Below are 21,178 nucleotides of genomic sequence, written 5' to 3'. Positions count from 1 at the left end.
TAAAAATTTTTTTGGTAATGCCACTTTGAAGAATATACTAAAAAATGCTCAGAAAAAAACTGTCTTTACAGTTAGAACTTTATTATTCATATTCATATATTACTATTATTCATATATAATATAGTATAGTATACATAGTATATAACAATATATACTACATAGAACCTAAATGTATTTTCTGAAATGCCATATAGGAAAAACCATTCACTAAAGTATGGTTTATTATTCTATTTGAGTATTACATAGCTATTAAGATGATAGCTACAAAAGACAAATAAAATTTATACTATAGCCTATAAACCAATTTTAGTTGATAGTAGAGTCAAATGCACAAAGACCATGGTAAGCTTCTTAAAGCAGTATGTAAGCAATGGAATCAACTAATTTTTTTATGCCATATGTTTGTGGCCCAATAAAAGTAGTGATAATGAATATGTGTACTGTTATTTGCAGTTCACGGAGTATTTAAAAAAAAAATTACCTACTTAATACTTGCAGCGATGCTAGAGCTAATGTTCTTGTTTTCTCAATTCTGAATCTTGTGTTCTTTCCATGTGGAATTATAAAAACTTTGGAAAAATTCGTAGATGTTATTGTAAAAAAGTCTTTGTAGAATAATGCCAGATGAAAAGTAAATTGAATAGAATATAGCACATGGTGTGTTACTGTCTTGTGAACCATAAATACGTATCATAAGAATCAGCTATAATATTAACTTGATTAAACATTATAATAGCTATATATATATATATTGTTTTATTTATATTGAAATCATGGATTCAATACAATTTAAAAATTCTAGGCATTTAATTAAATGTGGCATTCATTGGATAGAATATTTGTATAAGTTCTGCTGCGTGTGCTTAAAAATAGCCATAGTCATTATCATAACATCAAATAAAATTGATTTCTTAAAGTATATATACAGTTGAGTCTGTGAAATGTTTCCATTTTTTAAAAAGTGAGGAAGAGAGAAATAACCAGCAGTTTATTTGCCCCAAATTTTCTACTATTGTGGTTTTTATCATAAGTAGGATGTAATTTGCATATTGTCAGCTATAAAGTGCAAATCCCAGAAAGGGGAACACAGTCAAGCCATTACTATTGAGTTTAGTTTTTGGTGTTTTAATTTTTTAACTTTTGGTACTTAATATAGGTTGGGATCTTTAGGAAGGAAATATTTTGAAGTGGTCATCAATAACACATCAGATTGGAAATCTTTTATTTAATTTTATTAAATAAAACTGCTCTAATTATGTTTCTAACACAGTACTATTTGTCCTTTCTCATAGTTATTAATTGATGGCAAAGTTATTTTGGCTTTGTTTAGCTATGTTAAAAAGCCCGAGAAACAGAAAATAATTGAATGGTCTGCAGCACAGTATGAAGAATTACAACTGCATGCAATTGCCACTTTGTCATCAGTGGCTCCTTTTTTAATAGAAGAGTATATGTTGTGTCAGGGAAATGCTCAAGTCCTTGCATTTCTAGAATGGTGTGAAAGTGAAGGTAAGTGGCCCTTCAGATTCCTGTCAAAATTTTAATCTACATATTTCAACTGAATGGTGTAGAAAAAGAAATAAAATTAATAAGAGAAATAAAAATATAGATCTGGCTGCCAGTGATTTTAATGTATTTAATATGCTGTTTTAAGGGAAAAAAGCCTGAGATTTCATTTAGAGTCAGACATAGTAAATATTAGCTATAGTTGATTCATACCTCTCAGTAAAAGAAATCATTCATATAAACCGATCTAAATTTTTATATTAGGCCTATCCAACAATTATACTAAGTACTGATAATATTTTAATTAGTCATTCAACAAGTATTTATAGCATGCCTACTGGTACCATATATTGTTTTAGCTACTAAAGATATATTTATGACCAAAAGAAATAAAATCCTTACCTTCATGCAGCTTCAAATCTAGATCTCTAGCCAGAAGTAATGACTCCACATGTAGTCTACCAAATTAGCAAGCCCCAGTTTGTACGAATATTTCAATTCTCATGGTTCTTAGTAGGGAAATAAGAAATATATTATTTTTTAAAAATTATAAGGAAGATATTATATTCTTTTCTGGTAGTAACTTTGCTCTGATGCATTTTCATTAGCTCAAGAATAGAACTCATTTATCCATGAGGGAGAAAAAAATTGTAGCTTATTTTTATTTCCTGGTTTTTAATATGCTGAGTCACTAAATTTAGTCTTACTAAGTTACTGTGCATTAAATAAAACAACCCTCCTGTCTATCCTTTATAACATTTATATTTACAGAAGACTATAAAGCAAAAAAGAGAAATACTGCCTAACAGGAGGAAGCCTGACAGCAAACAGTTATTGAGTACCTACTATGTGGTAGGCCTTCACTCCCTTAGCAGGTTAAAGCATTTAGTCCTCACAACAGATTGAAGAGTTATAGGCACTATTGTTATTCCTGTTGATCAGTAGGTAGAACTCAGTCACAGAAGTTAAATAACTTGTTCCTGGCCACAAAGTAAGTGGCAGAGCCAGTATTTCATACAGGCAGTCCAGCTCCAGAACTCACATTTTTTAACCTATACACACTACTCAGAACAGTATTTTGAACTTTTTTTTTAGCATTAAACATAAAGCAATTTCTAAAAGAATCTTTCAAAGAATGCATATTGTAAAAAAGAAAGGAGGACTTGCCTTGTTATTTATCACAATCTACCACAAAGCTATAGTAATAAAACTTGTATGGTACTAGAGCAGGAACAGACCAGCAGAACGGAATATATGGGATGCTGGTGTTATCAGAGATGATATTGCCACTTAATGAGAGAAGGATGGTGCTGGGGCAGTTGGCCCTCCATGTGAAAAAATAAAAATTAGATCCTTTTAACATGTTAAAAAATCAATTGCAAAATGAATTAAAGCCCTAAATATGAAAAATTAAACTGTAAAAATCTTAGAAGAAAACAGGAAATTATGATAACAGGATAGAAACAGAGTTTTAAAAACCAAAAAAGCTTAAACTATACAGATTACTAAAGATTATTAAATTTATTAACTACTGTAAAACAGAAATGACTGCATGACCAAATCTGAATAAAATAAAAATCTACAAATTGAGAGAAGACATTTACTTACCCCTCTGACTGATGAAGGATTAGAATCCAGATTCATAAAGAATGCCTACATATTAAACAGAAAATAACTCAGTAGAGAAGTAGACAAAGACTAGGGATTGCCAAGAAAATTTTTCAAAATTTTTGGAGATATTCTCAAATTTTCAAAAAAATTAAAAGACACTCAACCCCCCCTGGTAATCAGAGAAATGCAATTGCTCTGCAAATTAAGATAACAATGAACTACCATTTCACATTTAACAGATTGGGAACAATCTATTTCTTATACATTGTATCCATATAACCACTTTGGGAAACAATTTGGCAACTTTAGTAAAATTCATTGTGGGTATACCTATATGATTCTGGTGTCACAGGTGAAACTCTTGGCAGAGAATAAGAGGCCATGAACTTTAATATTCATTATAGCAGTTTGTACTAGTGAATGAATAAACTTATTTATAAAATGGATGCTGAAAGCAGTTAGAACTAAGTGATCTAGATCTACTTGTAACAATGTGAATAATTTTTAAAAGCATAATGTTAAGTAACAGAAGCAAGTTACAAAAGATATATAAAATAATGACATTTCTGAGTAAAATTTTAAAACACATATTTCTATGCTGGCAATAGAAAGTAGAGGAGGATGGAATACTTCTCTAAATAAAGGCCAAAATTTTAACATCCATTTAAACTTGAAGATAGATATAAAAGATGTTTAATATATTCTGTTTTATTTATTTGAAATATTTTATTTTAAATTTATTGATGTAAACTATTGATATTTCTCCATAGATTCTTTCTTTAGTCAAGGTAACAGTTTTCATGGTACAGGTGGCCGTGGCAACAAATTTGCCCAGATGCGTTACAGTTTAAGACTCTTGAGAGCCATGGTCTACCTTGAGAATGAGACTATAAACAAGGATCTTTGTGAAAAGGGAACAATTCAGCAACTGCTAGGTAAAATATAACATGTTCATGTCCTGATGAAAGCAGAATGTTTATAAATTTGAAATTTTGTTTGAAATGTTTTTCTACACATTAATTTTGTCCTGTAACTGACAAACTCCTAAATATTTACTTGATTTTTGTCTCATATTATTGCTGTAAGTCAGTTTTTCTTTACTGAAACATCATGATCACTTGTCCTTTAAACATTTGTTTACTTAGTTCAGGTACCATTTCATTTAGGATTATCCTCTTTTTATGTAATGGGCTATTGTTATGTTTCCTTCTTCTAGTGATAAGATCACCACTTTTTGGCCAGGCCTTCTGGAGTCATTTTAAAAGAGGATAACATTACATTTTCTAGTGCATTTGATATACTAGACCACTGGTATGCTGGTGTATAGAGAAATGTTTATGGGAGATTCTTTTCTGATGTGAAATATCAAGATATCCTTGATTTTCAACTTAGAGTTGACTATGCTAAGTCACCACACATGTGAGCTCAGTGTAAAATTCAGAAGCCTAAAGCTTAAACAAAAGCTTTATATCTTACATTAGTTAAAAAATAAATAGTCCTCTGGCCTTAGCCTTCCCTGACTTTGAGAAGTAAGGGTTGTATTTATTCATGTTCAGTGACTGCCTCATGAGTAAGTGATATAATTTGCTGGATGTCAATTAATTACAAATGCTTACTCAAAAACTCTTCTACCTATTAATTGCCTGCTCTTCCGTTTACTGGACTGGAGTGGTGCCCTCTAATAATAAAACTAGTAAGCAAAACATGTACATTGAAAAGGGGGTTAGGCAAAAGCATTCACTTTCTTGATTAGTTTACATAGGATGACCGAACCTGAAAGTAGATTTTTACCACTTCTGTGCACAGTCCATTGTACAGAACTCAGTGATAAGGCCCCCGCCTAAATGGATGAATACAATATTCCATATGTCAAGGAAGAAGTCTTAACTTTACCCAAGTGGCAAATTGGATAGGGAAATCAAATAACAATGGTTCTTTTTTCCTTAGGACCTTTTTCCTTTAACTTGAAAGAAGCTGATATTTATCACGTGAGTTCTTAGGGCAGGGACCTTCTCTTACTTGAATCTAACAGAGGGCTCTGTAGTAGTAATACACTCAAAAAATAGGAATTGCATTGTAAATGTAAATGTTTATACACTTTTTGTGTAGGCACTAGTGTCATAAACATGTATAGAGCAGGGCTCTCGGGACTTTGCCCTTAATTAGAACAAAAGGAAAGATATATGTCATAAATAGTATGTGTTACCCTGCTCCATTGGTAAGGCAATAGTGAGTAACAGAAAGTATATGCCACAGAAACGAAGAGGTTTTGGGTAGTTTTCAAGGCTGGGCAATCTTAACTGGAACCTTTATGGAGTTAGGGTATGAGGATAAGGCTAGTTTCAAGAGGAAAAATGAAAGAGTTTGATATTTCAAGCAAGGGGACAGCATGAGCAGAGGCATGAAGCCAAAATACGCATGATGATGTGTTCAGAGCTAGCTTAAGTGAGTCGAAGTTTTATGAAGACAATATGAGATAAAGTTAACTGTCTAGTCAGAGGCCAAGCTTTAAAAAAAGAGTTCTGCATGGCAGACAGAGTTTGAACTACATCCTCTTTAAGCATGGGGAGCTATTTGTGGTTTTGACCAGGGAAGTTATATATGTACAATGCTGTTTTAGAAAGAGGAAATCTGAAAGAATTATATTGGGTGATTTAGAATTGAACAAGGAGATGGTAAAGGCAGGGAGTTAAAGATAACTGAAATACGAAGGAAATAATTCACTATTAACATACCATGTGTCACAGACAACAGGGAAAGTGACATGCCTGTACCCAGGTAGGAAGGAGAAGGAGATAATCTAGAAAGGAGAAGCAGACTTGAAGCCAGCCAGGTTGGATTCCTAGAAGGTGCTTCCTAGTAAGGGAACATAGGCCCTCTGTCCTTTACATGCCTCTCCTTAGCCTCCAGCATGTTCAACGAGTCTTTCTAGACTCTGATCCCCTCCCTGAAATTCATCCTAACAGGAACAAGAATTGCCCCTTCAGGGCCAACTATGGAGATAGTTCCATGGCCCTTTTACTTTGGAACATAGCTCCATACTTCCTGCTAATGCCACCAGTGACCACTTTAACTGAGGAAACATGACTTTTGTCTCTCTTTTAAAGCTTAAAGAAAAATTTCTTTTTTGAGGTAAAATATTATAGCAAATGTCATTCCATCTGTATTCAAGTCTTAAAATTTTGATTAGAAGCTAGGGAGAGATTTTAAAGGGCAAGGGAATACTGCTGCCTAAGTTGCTGAAGAGGTCTTCAGGTAGCCATAAGGAGAGGATGCAGAAAGAAGTAACAGGAATAGAAAATGTACTTAGACATGTCTTCCACCTTTGCCTAAAATTGATCCTGTTAACCATGAGGAGAAGAGATGAAGCAAGCTATGATCAGGCATTTTGGTCATGTGTTTACAAAGGCACACATCTCTGCCTCGTGAAACTGTGTATTTTTAAACAGCTTTGTTTGCTGGATAAAGTATCAGGTTGTTAGGGAATCTTTTAATGACATTCCATTCTTTTTTCTTGACTTTAAAAAATTGAAGTATAGTGGATTTACAATGTTATGTTAGTTTCAGGTGTGCAGCAAAGTGATTTAGCTATATATATATATATATAAATCTATTCTTTTTCAGATTTTTTCTGCTATAGGTTATTAGAAGATATTGAATATAGTTCCTTGTGCTGAACAGTAGGACCTTGCTGGTTATCTATTTTATATATAGTGGTGTGTATATGTTAATCCCAAACTCCTAATTTATCCCTCCATCCCTTTTTCCCCCTTTGATTACCATAATTTGTTTTCTATGCCTGTGAGTCTATTTCTGTTATGTAAATAAGTTCATTTGTATCATTTTTAGATTCCATATATAAGTGATATCATATGATATTTGTCTTTCTCTGTCTGATTTATTTCACTTATTATAATAATCTCCAGATCCATCCATGTTGCTACAAGTGGCATTATTTCATTCTTTTTAATGGCTGAGTAGTATTCCATTGCGTACATGTACCACATCTTCTTTATCCAGTCATCTGTCAACGGGCATTTAGGTTGCTTCCATGTCTTGGCTGTTGTAGCCAGTACTGCTATGAATATTGGGGTGCATGTATCTTCAAATTAGAGTTTTCATCTTTTCTGGATATATGCCCAGGAGTGGGATTGCTGGATCATATAACAACTCTATTTTTAGTTTTTTTAAAGAAACTCCATGCTGTTCTTCATAGTGGCTGCACCAATTTACAGTCCCATCAACAGTGTAAGAGGTTCCCTTTTCTTTATACTCCATTAATTCTGTACTAGATAATCCATTAATTCTGTACTAGAAATTCTATATATATATATATATGGAGCTACTGATTGTACTGATGGCTCAAAGAACCCATTTATCATCTGTCTACAGCCTCTAGGTAACCATGCCATGATAACAGCCCCTTTTAATATATTATTATTAACTATTTTATATAATATATATATTTTCAGTTGAAATTTTATAAGAAGGAATTTCAGAACAGTTATTGATCAAAATAAAAATTCAATGCCCAATAACTTTACATTCTTTAAAATTTTTTTCAAATCAGGAATCTTTAAAAATACAATAAGCAAGTACAATGACAAGGAAGAGGCCATTCTTTTGGAAATTCAATCTGATATATTACTTATTTTATCTGGTCTTTGTGAACATCATATTCCCAGGAAGGTATGTATCAAAGTTTTGCTCTCTCAATCACATAACATTCTGAACTTTTTCTTAGTAAATGTCCATAAATGGTGTTTTTTAATTTTCTGAAGATTTACTTTAATATTCTTTTTATAATTAGATCATAATTATGTACAGAAAAGTATATTGATCTTAAGTATATGGTTCAGTAGGTTTTGACAAATATATACACCCATTTAACTAATATCTCAGTTAAAATATTGAGTATTTTTATCTTCCTGTAAAATTACTTTCATTCCTCTTAGCAGCCACACCCCGACTTGCCCACAGGTAGCCACTATTCTGATTTCTATTCTCATAAATTAGTTTTGCCTATTCTTTACCTTTATATGAATGGAATCATGTAATTATTTACTCTATTATTTCTGGTTTCTGTCATCCAGCACCATATTTCTGAAATACATCCATTTTTTATGCATCAATAATTCATCATTTTTATTGCCGAATAGTATTTCATTGTATGAATATATCAAAATTTGTTTCTCCATTCTGCTACTGACAAACACTTTGGTTGGTTCCACTTGAAACCATTATGTTTAAAGCTTTAATAAACATTCCTTTACTAGTCTTTTTGTGGACATAATGCTTTCATTTCTCTTGGATAAATACCTAGGAGCGCAAATGATGGGTCATAAGGTAGGTGTATGTTTTGGAGAATCTGGCAAATAGTTTTCCAAAGTGGTTATACATTATAAATGCTGTTTTGGGTTTGAATTAGATTCATATCTAAAACTAAAAGTTAGAAAAAGAGCTTAATTCCCTTTGATCTTTTTAATGCCATAGCAAAAACTCTGGATAACTTAAACTGCAAGACATAGATTTGGAAAGATAAAAATAGGAAATTATGAAGATTTCAATAGAGTGATTTTATGGAGAGGGAACAAGAACAGTAAATGCATACTTAGCTCCGAGCTTTGGTGCAACTTCTCATATTGTCCAACCCTGTGCCTGTGTTCTTCTGGAAAAATACTTATACTCTTGCTTACATAAGGGAACCAGAACTGAAAAACAAGGCAATGAAAAAAGTTCCTGGTAAGGGACAAATATTAATTGGTAATAACTTAATATGAATTATTAAAGGTTCTAACTACCACTTATATATTTATTTCTCTCTTGGAAACATTAGAAAATCTTCCATGATAGAATTTTAAACCTCCTAAATTACTTATTGCTATCTAGTACTCATATGGCATGATGTTAGACTACATTCATTATAACATGGAAGAAAACCATGGGACAAGTCTTACAGTTTTTTTTTTTTTTCCAGAAAGAGAAAGGGAAAAAAATAAAGGGACATTAAGCTATATATTGACTGATGTCCTCTCTTAAGATTATTTACAGTAATTTGTCTGAAATCCCTGAAAACAATTGAGCACAAATTTGAAGAAAGAATTTGTATTACAGTACTGTTTTCCTAACAATGTTGTATTTATCTGGTAGAAAGTTTTAGGGGACAGGAACAAATGGGAAAGAAAAATATTATTTATTTCAAGAAATAATTTTAAATAAATCTCTTAGGAAATTTTTGGAACTGAAGGAGTGGATATAATTCTTCATGTAATGAAAACAGACCCCAAGAAGTTACAGAGTGGATTAGGCTATAATGTACTCCTTTTTAGTACACTGGACAGCATTTGGTGAGTATTACTGTACCCAAGTTAGATAGATTCACAGTAAAAGAAAATTACCCCTGTATGTATGTAGCTATGTATGCCAATTTTCTTCCCTCAAAATTACATTAGAAAGATAAGCCTTTTTCCTTTCAACAGTCTAGAAATGAAATTTTTACCAACATCCTTTGGAAAGAAGTCTTGTGCATCACTCAAATATAGAAAACCATTCCTGTGTCTAAACTTAAATCCTTGTTTTTTTTGGATTTTTGAGTCTGTTAAACAAAGAACAGCTTTATTAATACAAACTATTAATACATACCCTTGAACTATAAAGTGCTAAGAAATTTAAATATCTAAGTCATAGCAAACAGGTGGCATTCAACATCCAGGGTCAACAGGAATTCTTGGGGGAGACCGCAACAGATTAGATTCTCAAAGTGGAAGAGGCATCTTCAGAGGCGAAGAGGGACCCAGGTGTCACAGCTATTCATGGTGCCCTTCCTCATCGAGGATCACGAGAAATACTCCATTCAAGGGGAGCTGTGCAATCCGGTGCTCCTTAGGCAGGTCGAAACTCTCAAAATCTAGCAGGTTGAAGGGAAAGAATTTTTCTATTTCTGGATTGCTGTCATCTGAAGCAGGAACAGAGGTTTTTGCTTTAATGGTCTTCTCAGTCATCTTTTTGGTAGAGAAGGTTGTCTGTTTCTGTTTGAGAGTTTCATTCGTCTTTACTGACTTTTCTGTAGCTCTGTTGACAGTTCCCAAAGCCTTTTTGGCAGCTTTACGTAAGGAAAGGCCAGATCCCAGCTTCAGCCCATCCTTAGGAGCCACTTGGATGCCTGGTTCTCCATTTTCCTTATCAACAAAATCAGAGTAGCCATTCTAGATTACCCACGTTGAGATCTACAGCCACTGTTTCCCAAGACTTGGTCTCATTCTTTGTTTTTGTGATTTGAACCTATTCCATTTTGGCCTGGTCTTGGAAAACACAAGCATTTACTATTACTCATGCAGTATTCTTCTTCTACTTGAACACTATTGCCTTTTTTTTTTTACTTTTTTAAAATTGCAGTATAGTCAGTTTACAATGCTGTGTCAATTTCTGGTGTATAGCACAATGCTTCAGTCCTTCATGAATATACATATATTTGTTTTCATATTCTTTTTCACCGTAAGCTACTACAAGATATTGAATATAGTTCCCTGTACTATACAGTATAAACTTGTTTATCTATTCTATATATACCAGTATCTGCAAATCTCAAACTCCTAATTTATCCCTTCCCACAATTTATCCCTTCCCATCCCCTTACCCCCTGGTAACCATAAGTTTGTTTTCTATTTCTGTGAGTCTGTTTGTGTTTTATAAATAAGTTCATTTGTCTTTTTTTTTAGATTCTGCATATGAGTGGTATCGTATGGTATTTTTTTCTCTTTCTGGCTTATTTCACTTAGAATGACATTCTCCAGGGACATCCATGTTGCTGCAAATGGCATTATTTTATTATTTTTTATAGCTGAGTAGTATTCCATTGTATAAATATACTACAGCTTCTTTATCCAGTCATCTGTCGATGGACATTAAGGTTGTTTCCATGTCTTGGCTATTGTAAATAGTGCTGCTGTGAACATTGGGGTGCAGGTGTCTTCTTGAATTAAGGGTCCCTCTGCATATATGCCCAGGAATGGGATTGCTGGATCATATGGTAAGTGTATTTTTAGTCTTTTGAGGAATCTCCATACTGTTTTCCACAATGGCTGCACCATACTGCATCCTATCAACAGTGTAGGAGGGTTCCCTTTTCTTCACACCCTTTCCAGCATTTATCATTTGTGGATTTTTGAATGATGGCCATTCTAACTGGTGTGAGGTGGTACCTCATTGTAGTTTGATTTGCATTTCTCTGATAATTAGTGATACTGAGCATTTTTTCATGTGTCTATTGGCCATTCGTATGGAAGACTGTTGAATTCTTTCTTCATCTTATCTTTATGGAATTGGAAACCAATTGATTAGGTATTTCCTAATCAATATTGTTTTCCAAAGTTTTTAACATTCCTAAGCGGGGACAGAAAACTGCTTTTCTTACCATTAATTTATGAAGTTTTGGAGAAAAATACTTGATTTTCATGTATCATTAACACTTAACACATTTCTTTTGTTCTATTTAGGTGTAATTCATGAGAGCCACACTACAACGCATTTATTAAATAAAAACTCTTAAGACCCTAGACCAAATGAACCTAATAAATGCATGTAGAATATTCTACCCAATAATAGCAGAATGCACATTTTTTCAAGCACTGTAACATTGTGATTTATAATAAGAAATATATATTTGGTCCATTCCTAGTATAGAGCTCCTAAAATTCTTGTAATTTCTTAATCAGTGAGAACAATGGGAACATCTTTTGTTATAGTATTTGGTCTTTTATTCTCAGTTCCTGTAATAGCTTTGCAATAATACAGATGAAAGTAATGTCTTTTGTTATTTATAACAAGTCCCTTTCAATATATCTGAATTTATGTTAATGAGGTGATTTTTGGAAAGCCCCTAGATAACCACAGGATATAGGGCTGGTTGCCAGGAGCACTAACTATATGGTTAATTAAGGGGTTGTAACTTTTGAGATCTACCATCAACCTCCACAGAGGGGAGAGAAGCTGAAGGTTTAGTTTAACCAATTGCCAACGATAATCAGTCATGCCTGCATAATGAAGCCTCCATAAAAATCCTAAACTATGAGATTGAAGAGTGCTTCCAGGTTGGTGAACATACAGAGGTACTGAGAGAGGGCACAGAAGCTTGATGCCCCTTCCCCATACACCTTGCCCTGTGCATCTTTTCCATCAGGCCGTCCCCAAGTTGTATCATTTTATAATAGACTGGTAATCTAGTAAGTAAACTGTTTTCCTGAGTTCTATGAACTTTTCTATATCTGGTTGGTCAGAAGCACAGGTGACAACCTGAACTGGAATCTAAGGTTGAGGGCAGCGGGGAGCAGCACAGTCCTAAGGGACTAAGCCCTTAACCTGTGATCTGCTAACTCAGGTAGATAATTTCAGAACTGAATTAAACTGTAGGACACTCAGTTGATGTCCAAAGAGAACCTGAGAATTAGTTGGTGTAGGAAAAACCTACAAATTTGGTGGCCAGAAGTGAAGTATTTATAGTAGTTTTGAGAGGAGACACAGGGCTGTTTTTTTACAAGCAAACATGAAGCATTCTCTAGGGTAGATCACATGCAAGATCACAAAAAAAGTCTTACAAATTAAGCAGATTGAAGTTATTCCTTTCTGACCACAATGGAATATAACCAGAAATCAGTAACAAAAGGAAACCAGGAAAACACACAGATGCATGGAAATTAAACAATACACTCTTGAACAACCATTGGGTCAAAGACAAAAACAAAAGGGAAATTAGAAAATTTCTCAAGACAAACTAAAAAGAAAACACTAAAATGTTGTATATCTAAACTTATGTGATAAAGCAAAAGCAGTATTAAGAGGGAAGTTTATAGTGATAAATCCTATGTTAGAAAAAAAGAGCATCAAACAACCTAACTTTATACCTCAGGGAACTACACAATGAAGAACAAACTAAGCCCAAAGTTAGCAGAAGAAAGAAAATGATAAAGATTATGCAAAAATAAATGAAATAGAGAATAGAAAAAAAAATCAACAAAACTAAGAGTTGGCTTTTGAAAAGATAACAGAAGTTTCTTGAAAATCAACAAATTTTTGGCTAGACTAAGAAAAAGAGAAGACTGAAATAAAATCGTAAATGAAAGAAGACATCACAACAGATACCACAGAAAAAAAATCATAAAGGACTATTAGAACTATATACCAACAAATTGGACAACATAGAAGATATTGGATGATTCCTAGAAACATACAATCTACTAAGAATGAGTCAAGAGGAAATAGAAAGCCTGAACAGACCAATAACAATAAGGAGATTGAATCAGTAATCCAAAATCTCCCAACCAAAAAAGCCTAGGTCCAGAGATCTTCACGTGTGATTTTTACCAAAACTTTAAAGAAGAATTAATACCAATCCTTCTTAAACTTCCAAAAGATAGGAAAACAGGGAATACTTCTAAACTCATTTTATGAAGTCAGCATCACCATAATAACAAAGCCAAAGACATTATAAAAAAAGAACTACAGAGCAATATCCCTGATGTATGTGGAAACAAAACTTCTCTAGAAAATATTAGCAAACTGAATTCAACAGCACATTAAAAAGATTATACACCATGACCTAGTGGGATTTATCCCTGGGATACAAGAAAATTTCAATATATGCATATCAATCAGTGTGATAAACCACATTAATGGAAGGACAAAAATCACATAATTACTTCAATATATGCAGAAAAAGCATTTGACAAAATTCAACATCCTTTCATGATTAAAAAAACTCTCAATAAATTAGGTAGAGAAGGAATTTACCACAACATATAAAGGCTATATATGAAAAACCCACAGCTAATATCACACTGCATGGTGAAAAGCTGAAAGCTGTTTCCTCTAAGATCTATACAAGGCAAGGATGCCCACTGTCACCACTTCTACTCAACACAGTACTGTAAGTCTTAGCCAGAGCGGTTAGGCAAGAAAAAGAAATAAAAGGCATCCAAATCAGAAAGGAAGAAGTAAAGTTATCTTTGTTTGCAGATGACATGATAGAAAACTCTGAAGACTCCACCAAAAAACTAATAGAACTAATAAGTGAATTCAGTAAAGTTGCAGGATATAAAATTAACATACCAAAATCAGTTGCATTTCTATGCACCATTAATGAACTATTTTTAAAAAGGAAATTAGGAAAACAATCACATTTGCAATGGCACCAAAAAGAATAAAATACTTAGAAATAAACATAACTAAGAGGTGAAAGACAGTGGCATAGCCACTACAGAAAACAGTATGGAGATTCCTCAAAATAAAAATAGAACTACCATATGATCTAACAGTCTCACTCCTGGGTATATATCCAAAGTATCTTAAGAGAGAGCTGCATTCCTATGTTCACTGCAGCATTATTCACAATAACCAAGGTAGGGAAACAACTCAAATGTCCATCAACATATGAATGAATAAAGAAAATGTGGAATATACATACAATGGAATATTACCTGGCTTTAAAAAAAAGAAGGAAATCTTACCATCTGTCACAACATGCATGGGCCTAGAAGGCATAATGCGAAGTGAAATAAGTCATTCACAGGATATCTCTTATACATGATTTCTCTCATTCGAAGTATCTAAAATAGTCAAAAGTGTAGACGCAAACAATAGTATGTAGACAGTAGAATGATGGACTGAAGAAGGCATGAGGAGTTGTTTAATAGATATAAAGTTACTATTATACAAGATTAGTAAGTTCCAGAGATCTGCAGTATGGCATATTGCTCATAGATCTACTCTACAACATAGTGGCTACTGTTAGCAATGAAGTATAATGTACTTAAAAATTTGTTAAGTGGGTGGATCTCAAGTCCAATGTTCTTAATACAAAAAAAAAAAAAAAAAAAAAAAAAAACCAAGGGATATAAGGAAACTTTTAGAGGTGATGGACATTTTTATTACTGAGACTGTGGTGACAGTAACACAAGTATATACGTATGTCCAAACTCACCAAATCATATACATTAATTATAGGCAGATATTTAAATTTTAATTATACCTCAACAAACTTGGGGAGGCGGGGTAGAAACTGATGAATAGTACTTTCCATAAGATCAAGTAGCTGGATTTAGCCACTGCAAATTCTGTTTGTATAGAAAGCTGGAATACTCACTCAGCTCTCTCCCAGATACACATAGGCAATAGGACTAATCAACTATCTAGTTTCTTTTTTATTGGAGAGAAGAGAGGCATATAGTGATAACATGATAGCCTGATCTTAAGTTTCAACAGCAAATTCCTATTGACCAAAGTGCTCTATTAAGCATAGTAAAAAATTCAGAGATGAATATTAATGAGTAGCTCGCTTACTATCTATTAGTATATTGTGATTCAGTGATTATTGCAGAAAATGACTTGATGTTTTACCCCTTCTTAATATCTCACAATTATACTAAGATAAAGATAAATGGTTTTATGTGTCTTTTATTACAGCACAACTTCAAATCCCTGATAAGAGATAAGTAATAAATAAGGTCAGTGTTTAATTGGTGACATCAGGCATCTGGTCTTTTTCCTTAGAAATTTAAACTGAGGGAAGTTCTCTATCTACTATTCATTTGTATCATGAAAGAACTTTAAACTTTATCAGTTTTTCTTCTATCGAGATGTCATGAATTGTTTCCCTTTGTTAATGGTATATCACATTGTATTCCTTGAATAAACCTTACCTGGTTATGGTGTATTATTTCTTTTTCTGTGTTGCTGGATTCAGTTAGCTAATATTTTTAGATTAGGGGGTGGATACCATGTTGATGTGAGTTTAATTTTCCTTTTTAGTAACATTCCATGAATGGTTTTAGTATCTAGCTCATTATTACCTCATAAAACAAGTTAAGTATTCCTTCTTTTCATGTTCTCTAGAAAGCTCTTGTGTAAGACTGTTATTGTATCTTTTGTAAATAATTACTAGAATTCACCAATTAAGTCATCTGTGCCTGGGGTTTTCTCTATAGAAAGGTTCTGAAGCATAGATTTCATTTAATATGTATATGTCAAATTAAAATTTTCTATTTATTTTTGTGTAGGTTCTTGTAAGATGTCTTTTTCTAGGAACTCATATATTTTGTCTAGATTTTCACATTTACTGTCATATGGTTGTTTGTAATATCTTCTTAGGATTTTTAATGTCTGTATGGTACAAAGTAATGCCTTCTTTTTCTTTCTTGGTTTTAGTCATTTCTATCTTCTCTCTTTTTCCTTGATAGGTTTCACTAGGAGTTGATCAATAGTATTAGTCTTTTCAAAGAATTAATTTATGTGCATTATTATTTCTATTTTTATTATCATTGAGTCCAAACTATTTTCTAGTTCTCATTCTGATTTTCTTTCCAATTTTTGGCTAAGTTAGAAGTATACTGTTTACTTTCCAAACAGAGAAGGATGTTCTATATTGTCTCTTGTTGTAATTGTGAATTAAAGAGGCAAAAGGCAGCCCATAATAGGCATCATAGGGTACTACCTCAAAAGTGAGAACAAAATAAGTGATTCATACTCAGAGGTGGTAAGACCTATAACCACCTGAGCGAGAGGGGCCTAGTGGATGGCCTTTATGTGCCAACCCTCACAACCACCACCACATGCAACCACCATCACAAATCAGCCAGCAGAAACAAGGGTCTCTTTTTTTCAAGAGGAAACCATATGAAATAATTATCATATTATTGAATCATAAATAAGTAAGTAAGTAAATACATAAATAAGTAAGTAAATAAATAAAAGCCATGTTAAATAGGAAAGGGATACAGGTTGACCCCAGCAGGCTTGCAATGCCTGGGAGGACTTGGGGGAGATTAGGCTCTACTACTCTTTACCACCACCACCAATAGCCTTGTCACCCACATCTATCCCCGACCCAGGAAAACAGTGAAAGCAGCTCTGGCGGCAGTTTCAGTCCCTCACTTCATATGAGCCGCATAGGCCTAAGCAGGAGGCACTTCAACAAATAATCTCACATGCAAAGATAAGATGTAATTAAAAATCATCAAATGTTTGAGGCATCCCAGCACTGTGAAAGAGACAGTAAATGGATAAACCATGAAGAAATAGTTATTACAGCAACCAGAGGAGACTTTTAAGAATAATTAATATGAAAGCAAAGGAGAACGTTACATCTACAGAAAAGAAATATAGTTATGAAAATAATTAATTGATATTAGTTTAAAAATAGTTGAAATTTACACTGGCAAAGTCTCTTCAAAGTCCAATTTTTAAAGCAAGAAAATTAACTTCTTGATTTAAGGAAATAAAGAAAAAATATTCTTTGAAAAGATTTTCTGATAAAAATAAACTCACAAACTGAATTTAACAATAAATCCTTGTTAAATGAGTAACTTCCTTTTTATTTAAGGTGCTGTATTTTAGGATGTTACCCCTTGGAGGAATACTTTCTTGAAAAAGAAGGCATTTTTCTCCTTTTGGATTTATTGGCAGTAAGTATAATTTCAACAATTGTTTTTTTAAAAAAAGTCTTTATTAACTCTTTCCAAACTGAGTATAAGAGAACACTACTCTGTGATTAACTATGCCCCTAAATAGTGTTCAAATGTTTGTTTTAAACAAAAATCCCTCCTGGAGATTCATAATAGGCATTGGCAAAGAAGTGACTCTGAAAGTTCCTCCAGTAAAACAACGGTTTACTTAGGTCAGTGTTCTCAAACACATGACAGCAGAGAATTTATTCCATGGTTGTTGTTTCTTTTTCCCACCAAACTTTAAAGAAACAGCTAGATTATTCCAAAATCAACAATCATTTGTTAATAACTTCTAGCTTCTTCTCTCAGTATTAAAAGTTAAGGGCCCATAGGTATATATATCTATCAAAACTCATCAAATTGTACATCTGAACTATGTATAGTTTACCAAACAGAAATTGTACCACAATAAAGTTGTTTTAATAAATAAATAAATAAAAGGAGTATCACAATAAATAAATAAATAGATAAATAAATAAATGTTAAAGGCCACATTAGACAAAGGTCAGCATTTTTTAAAAACTGTAGTTTGTAGGCAATGTGAAGAACTTAGTGTGTCACAGGCCGTTTTACAGAATGAGCAGGAGTGAGCGTACTAAGCCTTCCAGGAAGGCAGCTGAGAAGAATGGCAAAGACCCTCATTTATCCTTAAAGTAACCCCATTCTAGCTTCAATTCTAAGTGGGTCCATAGTCAAGATGATGTGGGAGAAAAATACTTTTGTTTCAGTAAAACTTTGGGAGATAATCTCATGCAGACTTCTAGCTATGGCACTGCCTGTGATTGCCACCATTCTTAATTTTTATTAACAAAATAATAGACTACTTTGATTTAGCAAAGGTACTAAACTTATTTGTGTCCTTTTATTTCTCTGAAAGAAAATTAGTTGACACTAGAGATAAGAGAGCAAACTCAATAGATGGAAAACACAAGCAAAAAATAGGTAAACAATAATAATAATAATCAAAATAATCCACCTTGAATGAGTTATAACCAGAAACCCTTTGAAAATTCAGAAAATTGAACATAATAGAAAAGGATGTATGTATAGCTCTACTTATGTAATCCTAATTGACATATAGCTCACCATGCCTCTCTGACTAGAGTACAAGTATGCCCAGAGCCACATGGTCATGTGTCAGGGGATTCTCAAAGCTACAAAATTAATGTGGCATATCTTCCTGGAATCTTGGTTCTACTTAAGATTTGGAAGTGAGGAATTATATTAGGCATGTATATATTAAGTAATTAAATTGTATGTTAATATTTAATATTATATAGAAGACCTCAAAGACATTTCTCACTCGCCTTCACCATTATGGTTTCTTTGATGGAAAGGCATGAAGACTGGTAGGAGAAGCCATATAGCACAGTGGTTGTGAGCATAGGCTGGACTCAGTCTGATTAAGGCCTCCAATACTTGTTAGCTGTATAACTCTGACAGATTATTTAACATTCTGTCATTAGTTTCTTCAACTATAAAACAGAGGTAACAACACTCTACCTCATGAACTGTTGGGAGGATTATATAAGTGCTTATGTGTATGTATGTGTACATATACGTGCATTAGTCAGAATAGTTCCTGATACATATTTTTGCTACGTGTTTTCTATTGTTATGAATGTAATTATTAGACTGTGCTTAATGTGGGTTAAACCAATCAAGTTAATTACAAATTATAAATCTTCTTTAATGAAGTTTCTATATAAACTTCAGCCCTTGACATTTCCCTGTTTCTCCGGAAAGTAAAATATAGGAATAAAAAAACTCACTTGATTGAAAGTTCTGCTTAATACAATCTGTTAAAATATTTATTCAGTGTGCAATGATAATTGCTCATAAAGGTTAAATACTATTGAGAGCTTACTATGTGACAAGCAGTCTCATATAACTCATCTTAATAATTCTCTTAAGTAGGTAATATTATTACCCTTCATTTAATGAAAGAGGAAACTGATAATGTTGGCAATCCAGACAACATGGTTACATGTTTCCTTTGCTATATTCTATTAGCAGTACACGGTAAGAGAGTTAATCAACCAAAAATACTGCTTGGGATGAACTTTACTATACCTAAATTTTGGTTTGCTGAAAATTATTTGTAGCAAAACAGAGGAAATATTCTTAAGATAATTTTTAAGTGGTTAAATACTCTTTTATGGATGCTGAGTTTCAAAATACAAAGATTACACCTTATTTTGATTTATTTTCATATGTGACTGCCACTTGCAGTTACCGTCAGTTATCTTCATAACAACGAGGTTCTAGCTAGGATGAGTCTTTTTACAAACTTCAATAAAGCATATAAATTGGAATGATCCTGTAATTACAGTGTCCTATGCATAGCACCATTGACCTTGCTCCACTTAAAATGAACGTTTTCACTTACTTTTACAATCTCCTTTTTTCCTACTTAGCTAAATCAGTTACATTTTTGTTGATGACTTATGTTTATGACTACATAGGAATTATATTGACTCTTTTCCTTTCTTAAAAATTTTTGAAAATGGACTCATTACAATGGTATCTATTTTAACAGGAGATTGTCACAAATCATACTTAATAGTCTGATTTTATAAGGCAATCAAATTTAAAGAAAACATACTGATTAATACAAATGTTTCTCTTTTTATAAGACAGTAATTCTTAAATATTTATTGCAACTTTTTTCTTTTTCTGTTTGCTTGTAAAGTTGAACCCCCAAAAATTCTGTAACCTAATACTTGGAATAATGGTTGAATTTTGTGATAATCCCAAAACTGCGGCTCATGTCAATGCTTGGCGAGGGAAGAAGGACCAGACAGCTGCTAGTCTTTTAATTAAGTTGTGGAGAAAGGAAGAAAAAGAACTAGGAGTAAAACGTGATAAACATGGGAAGATCATTGGTAAGTGTATTTGTAATTGTTCAGAGAAGCAATTAGGTCCATATTTTTAAAAAGAAATGTTAGAAAAATATGAAGACTTCCATTTCTTTGTAAAGTTCTTTTCACAGAGGTTTGCAGAAGTTGCTATCATAAATTCTGAATGATTGGAAGAAAACTAAGTAAATTAGTATCAGGTTCATATTTTTATAGAATATTTTCAGGAAATAGTATCTGATTATATTTTTAACTTGAAGAAAAACCTAACAGTACTTGCTAAAGAACTTTCTTTGGGTTACCTGCTTTTACAAGTATATTCAGTAATATTTCATGTCTAAAAAATTTGGGATATAGAGTGCTTAAAAACAATTTTATAGTATTTTATATATTTCTATTGATTCATATTTATATATTATTTACTTTCTATATGAAAAAATTTTCTAACTAAAAATCAAATGTTCATAAATTTTAATTACTAGATTCTAAATGAATGAAGTTTACAGTACGAATTTATAGTTCATTTATCTATTCTATAATGCTACATTACATTTTCTAAACTTATAACGATTCTTATTATAGTTTTATCTAATGTTAGTAATCTAATTAGTTTCATCTAATTGTTAGTATTACTTATTTTTAAGTGAAAATACTTCCTCTTTAACTTCTAATGATTTCTATCTTCAATCCATATTTATTATTTCTAAC

General features: G+C 32.7%; 1 protein-coding gene, 1 long non-coding RNA gene and 1 pseudogene across 4 annotated transcripts in view; 1 reads left to right on the top strand and 2 right to left on the bottom strand.

The window, feature by feature from the left end:
• The window catches only part of CFAP69 (cilia and flagella associated protein 69), a 53,706-nt gene that overhangs the window by 26,043 nt on the left and 6,485 nt on the right, over positions 1-21,178 (top strand). For 2 of the 3 annotated variants that reach the window (XM_045519919.2, XM_010959443.3), the window contains exons 12-17: positions 1,293-1,509; positions 3,888-4,052; positions 7,688-7,806; positions 9,346-9,464; positions 17,489-17,570; positions 20,305-20,497. In XM_045519919.2, the coding sequence (XP_045375875.2) occupies positions 1,293-1,509; positions 3,888-4,052; positions 7,688-7,806; positions 9,346-9,464; positions 17,489-17,570; positions 20,305-20,497 (895 nt within the window). The remainder of the gene's footprint in view (positions 1-1,292; positions 1,510-3,887; positions 4,053-7,687; positions 7,807-9,345; positions 9,465-17,488; positions 17,571-20,304; positions 20,498-21,178) is intronic. The other variant, XM_045519921.2, reaches the window with a different exon arrangement.
• Positions 1-21,178, bottom strand: part of LOC123618188 (uncharacterized) — an 83,894-nt gene that overhangs the window by 57,081 nt on the left and 5,635 nt on the right. Inside the window, exons 2-4 of the long non-coding RNA XR_012508242.1 lie at positions 8,729-8,828; positions 3,115-3,159; positions 1,909-2,015 (exon numbers count right to left, since the gene is read on the bottom strand). This is a non-coding gene — a long non-coding RNA (uncharacterized LOC123618188). The remainder of the gene's footprint in view (positions 1-1,908; positions 2,016-3,114; positions 3,160-8,728; positions 8,829-21,178) is intronic.
• Positions 9,471-12,147, bottom strand: LOC141578230 (securin pseudogene; annotated as a pseudogene).

Source organism: Camelus bactrianus, chromosome 7 (assembly GCF_048773025.1).
Source record: "Camelus bactrianus isolate YW-2024 breed Bactrian camel chromosome 7, ASM4877302v1, whole genome shotgun sequence".
Taxonomy (NCBI): Eukaryota; Metazoa; Chordata; class Mammalia; order Artiodactyla; family Camelidae; genus Camelus; species Camelus bactrianus.
This window is presented reverse-complemented; position numbering and strand designations above follow the sequence as displayed.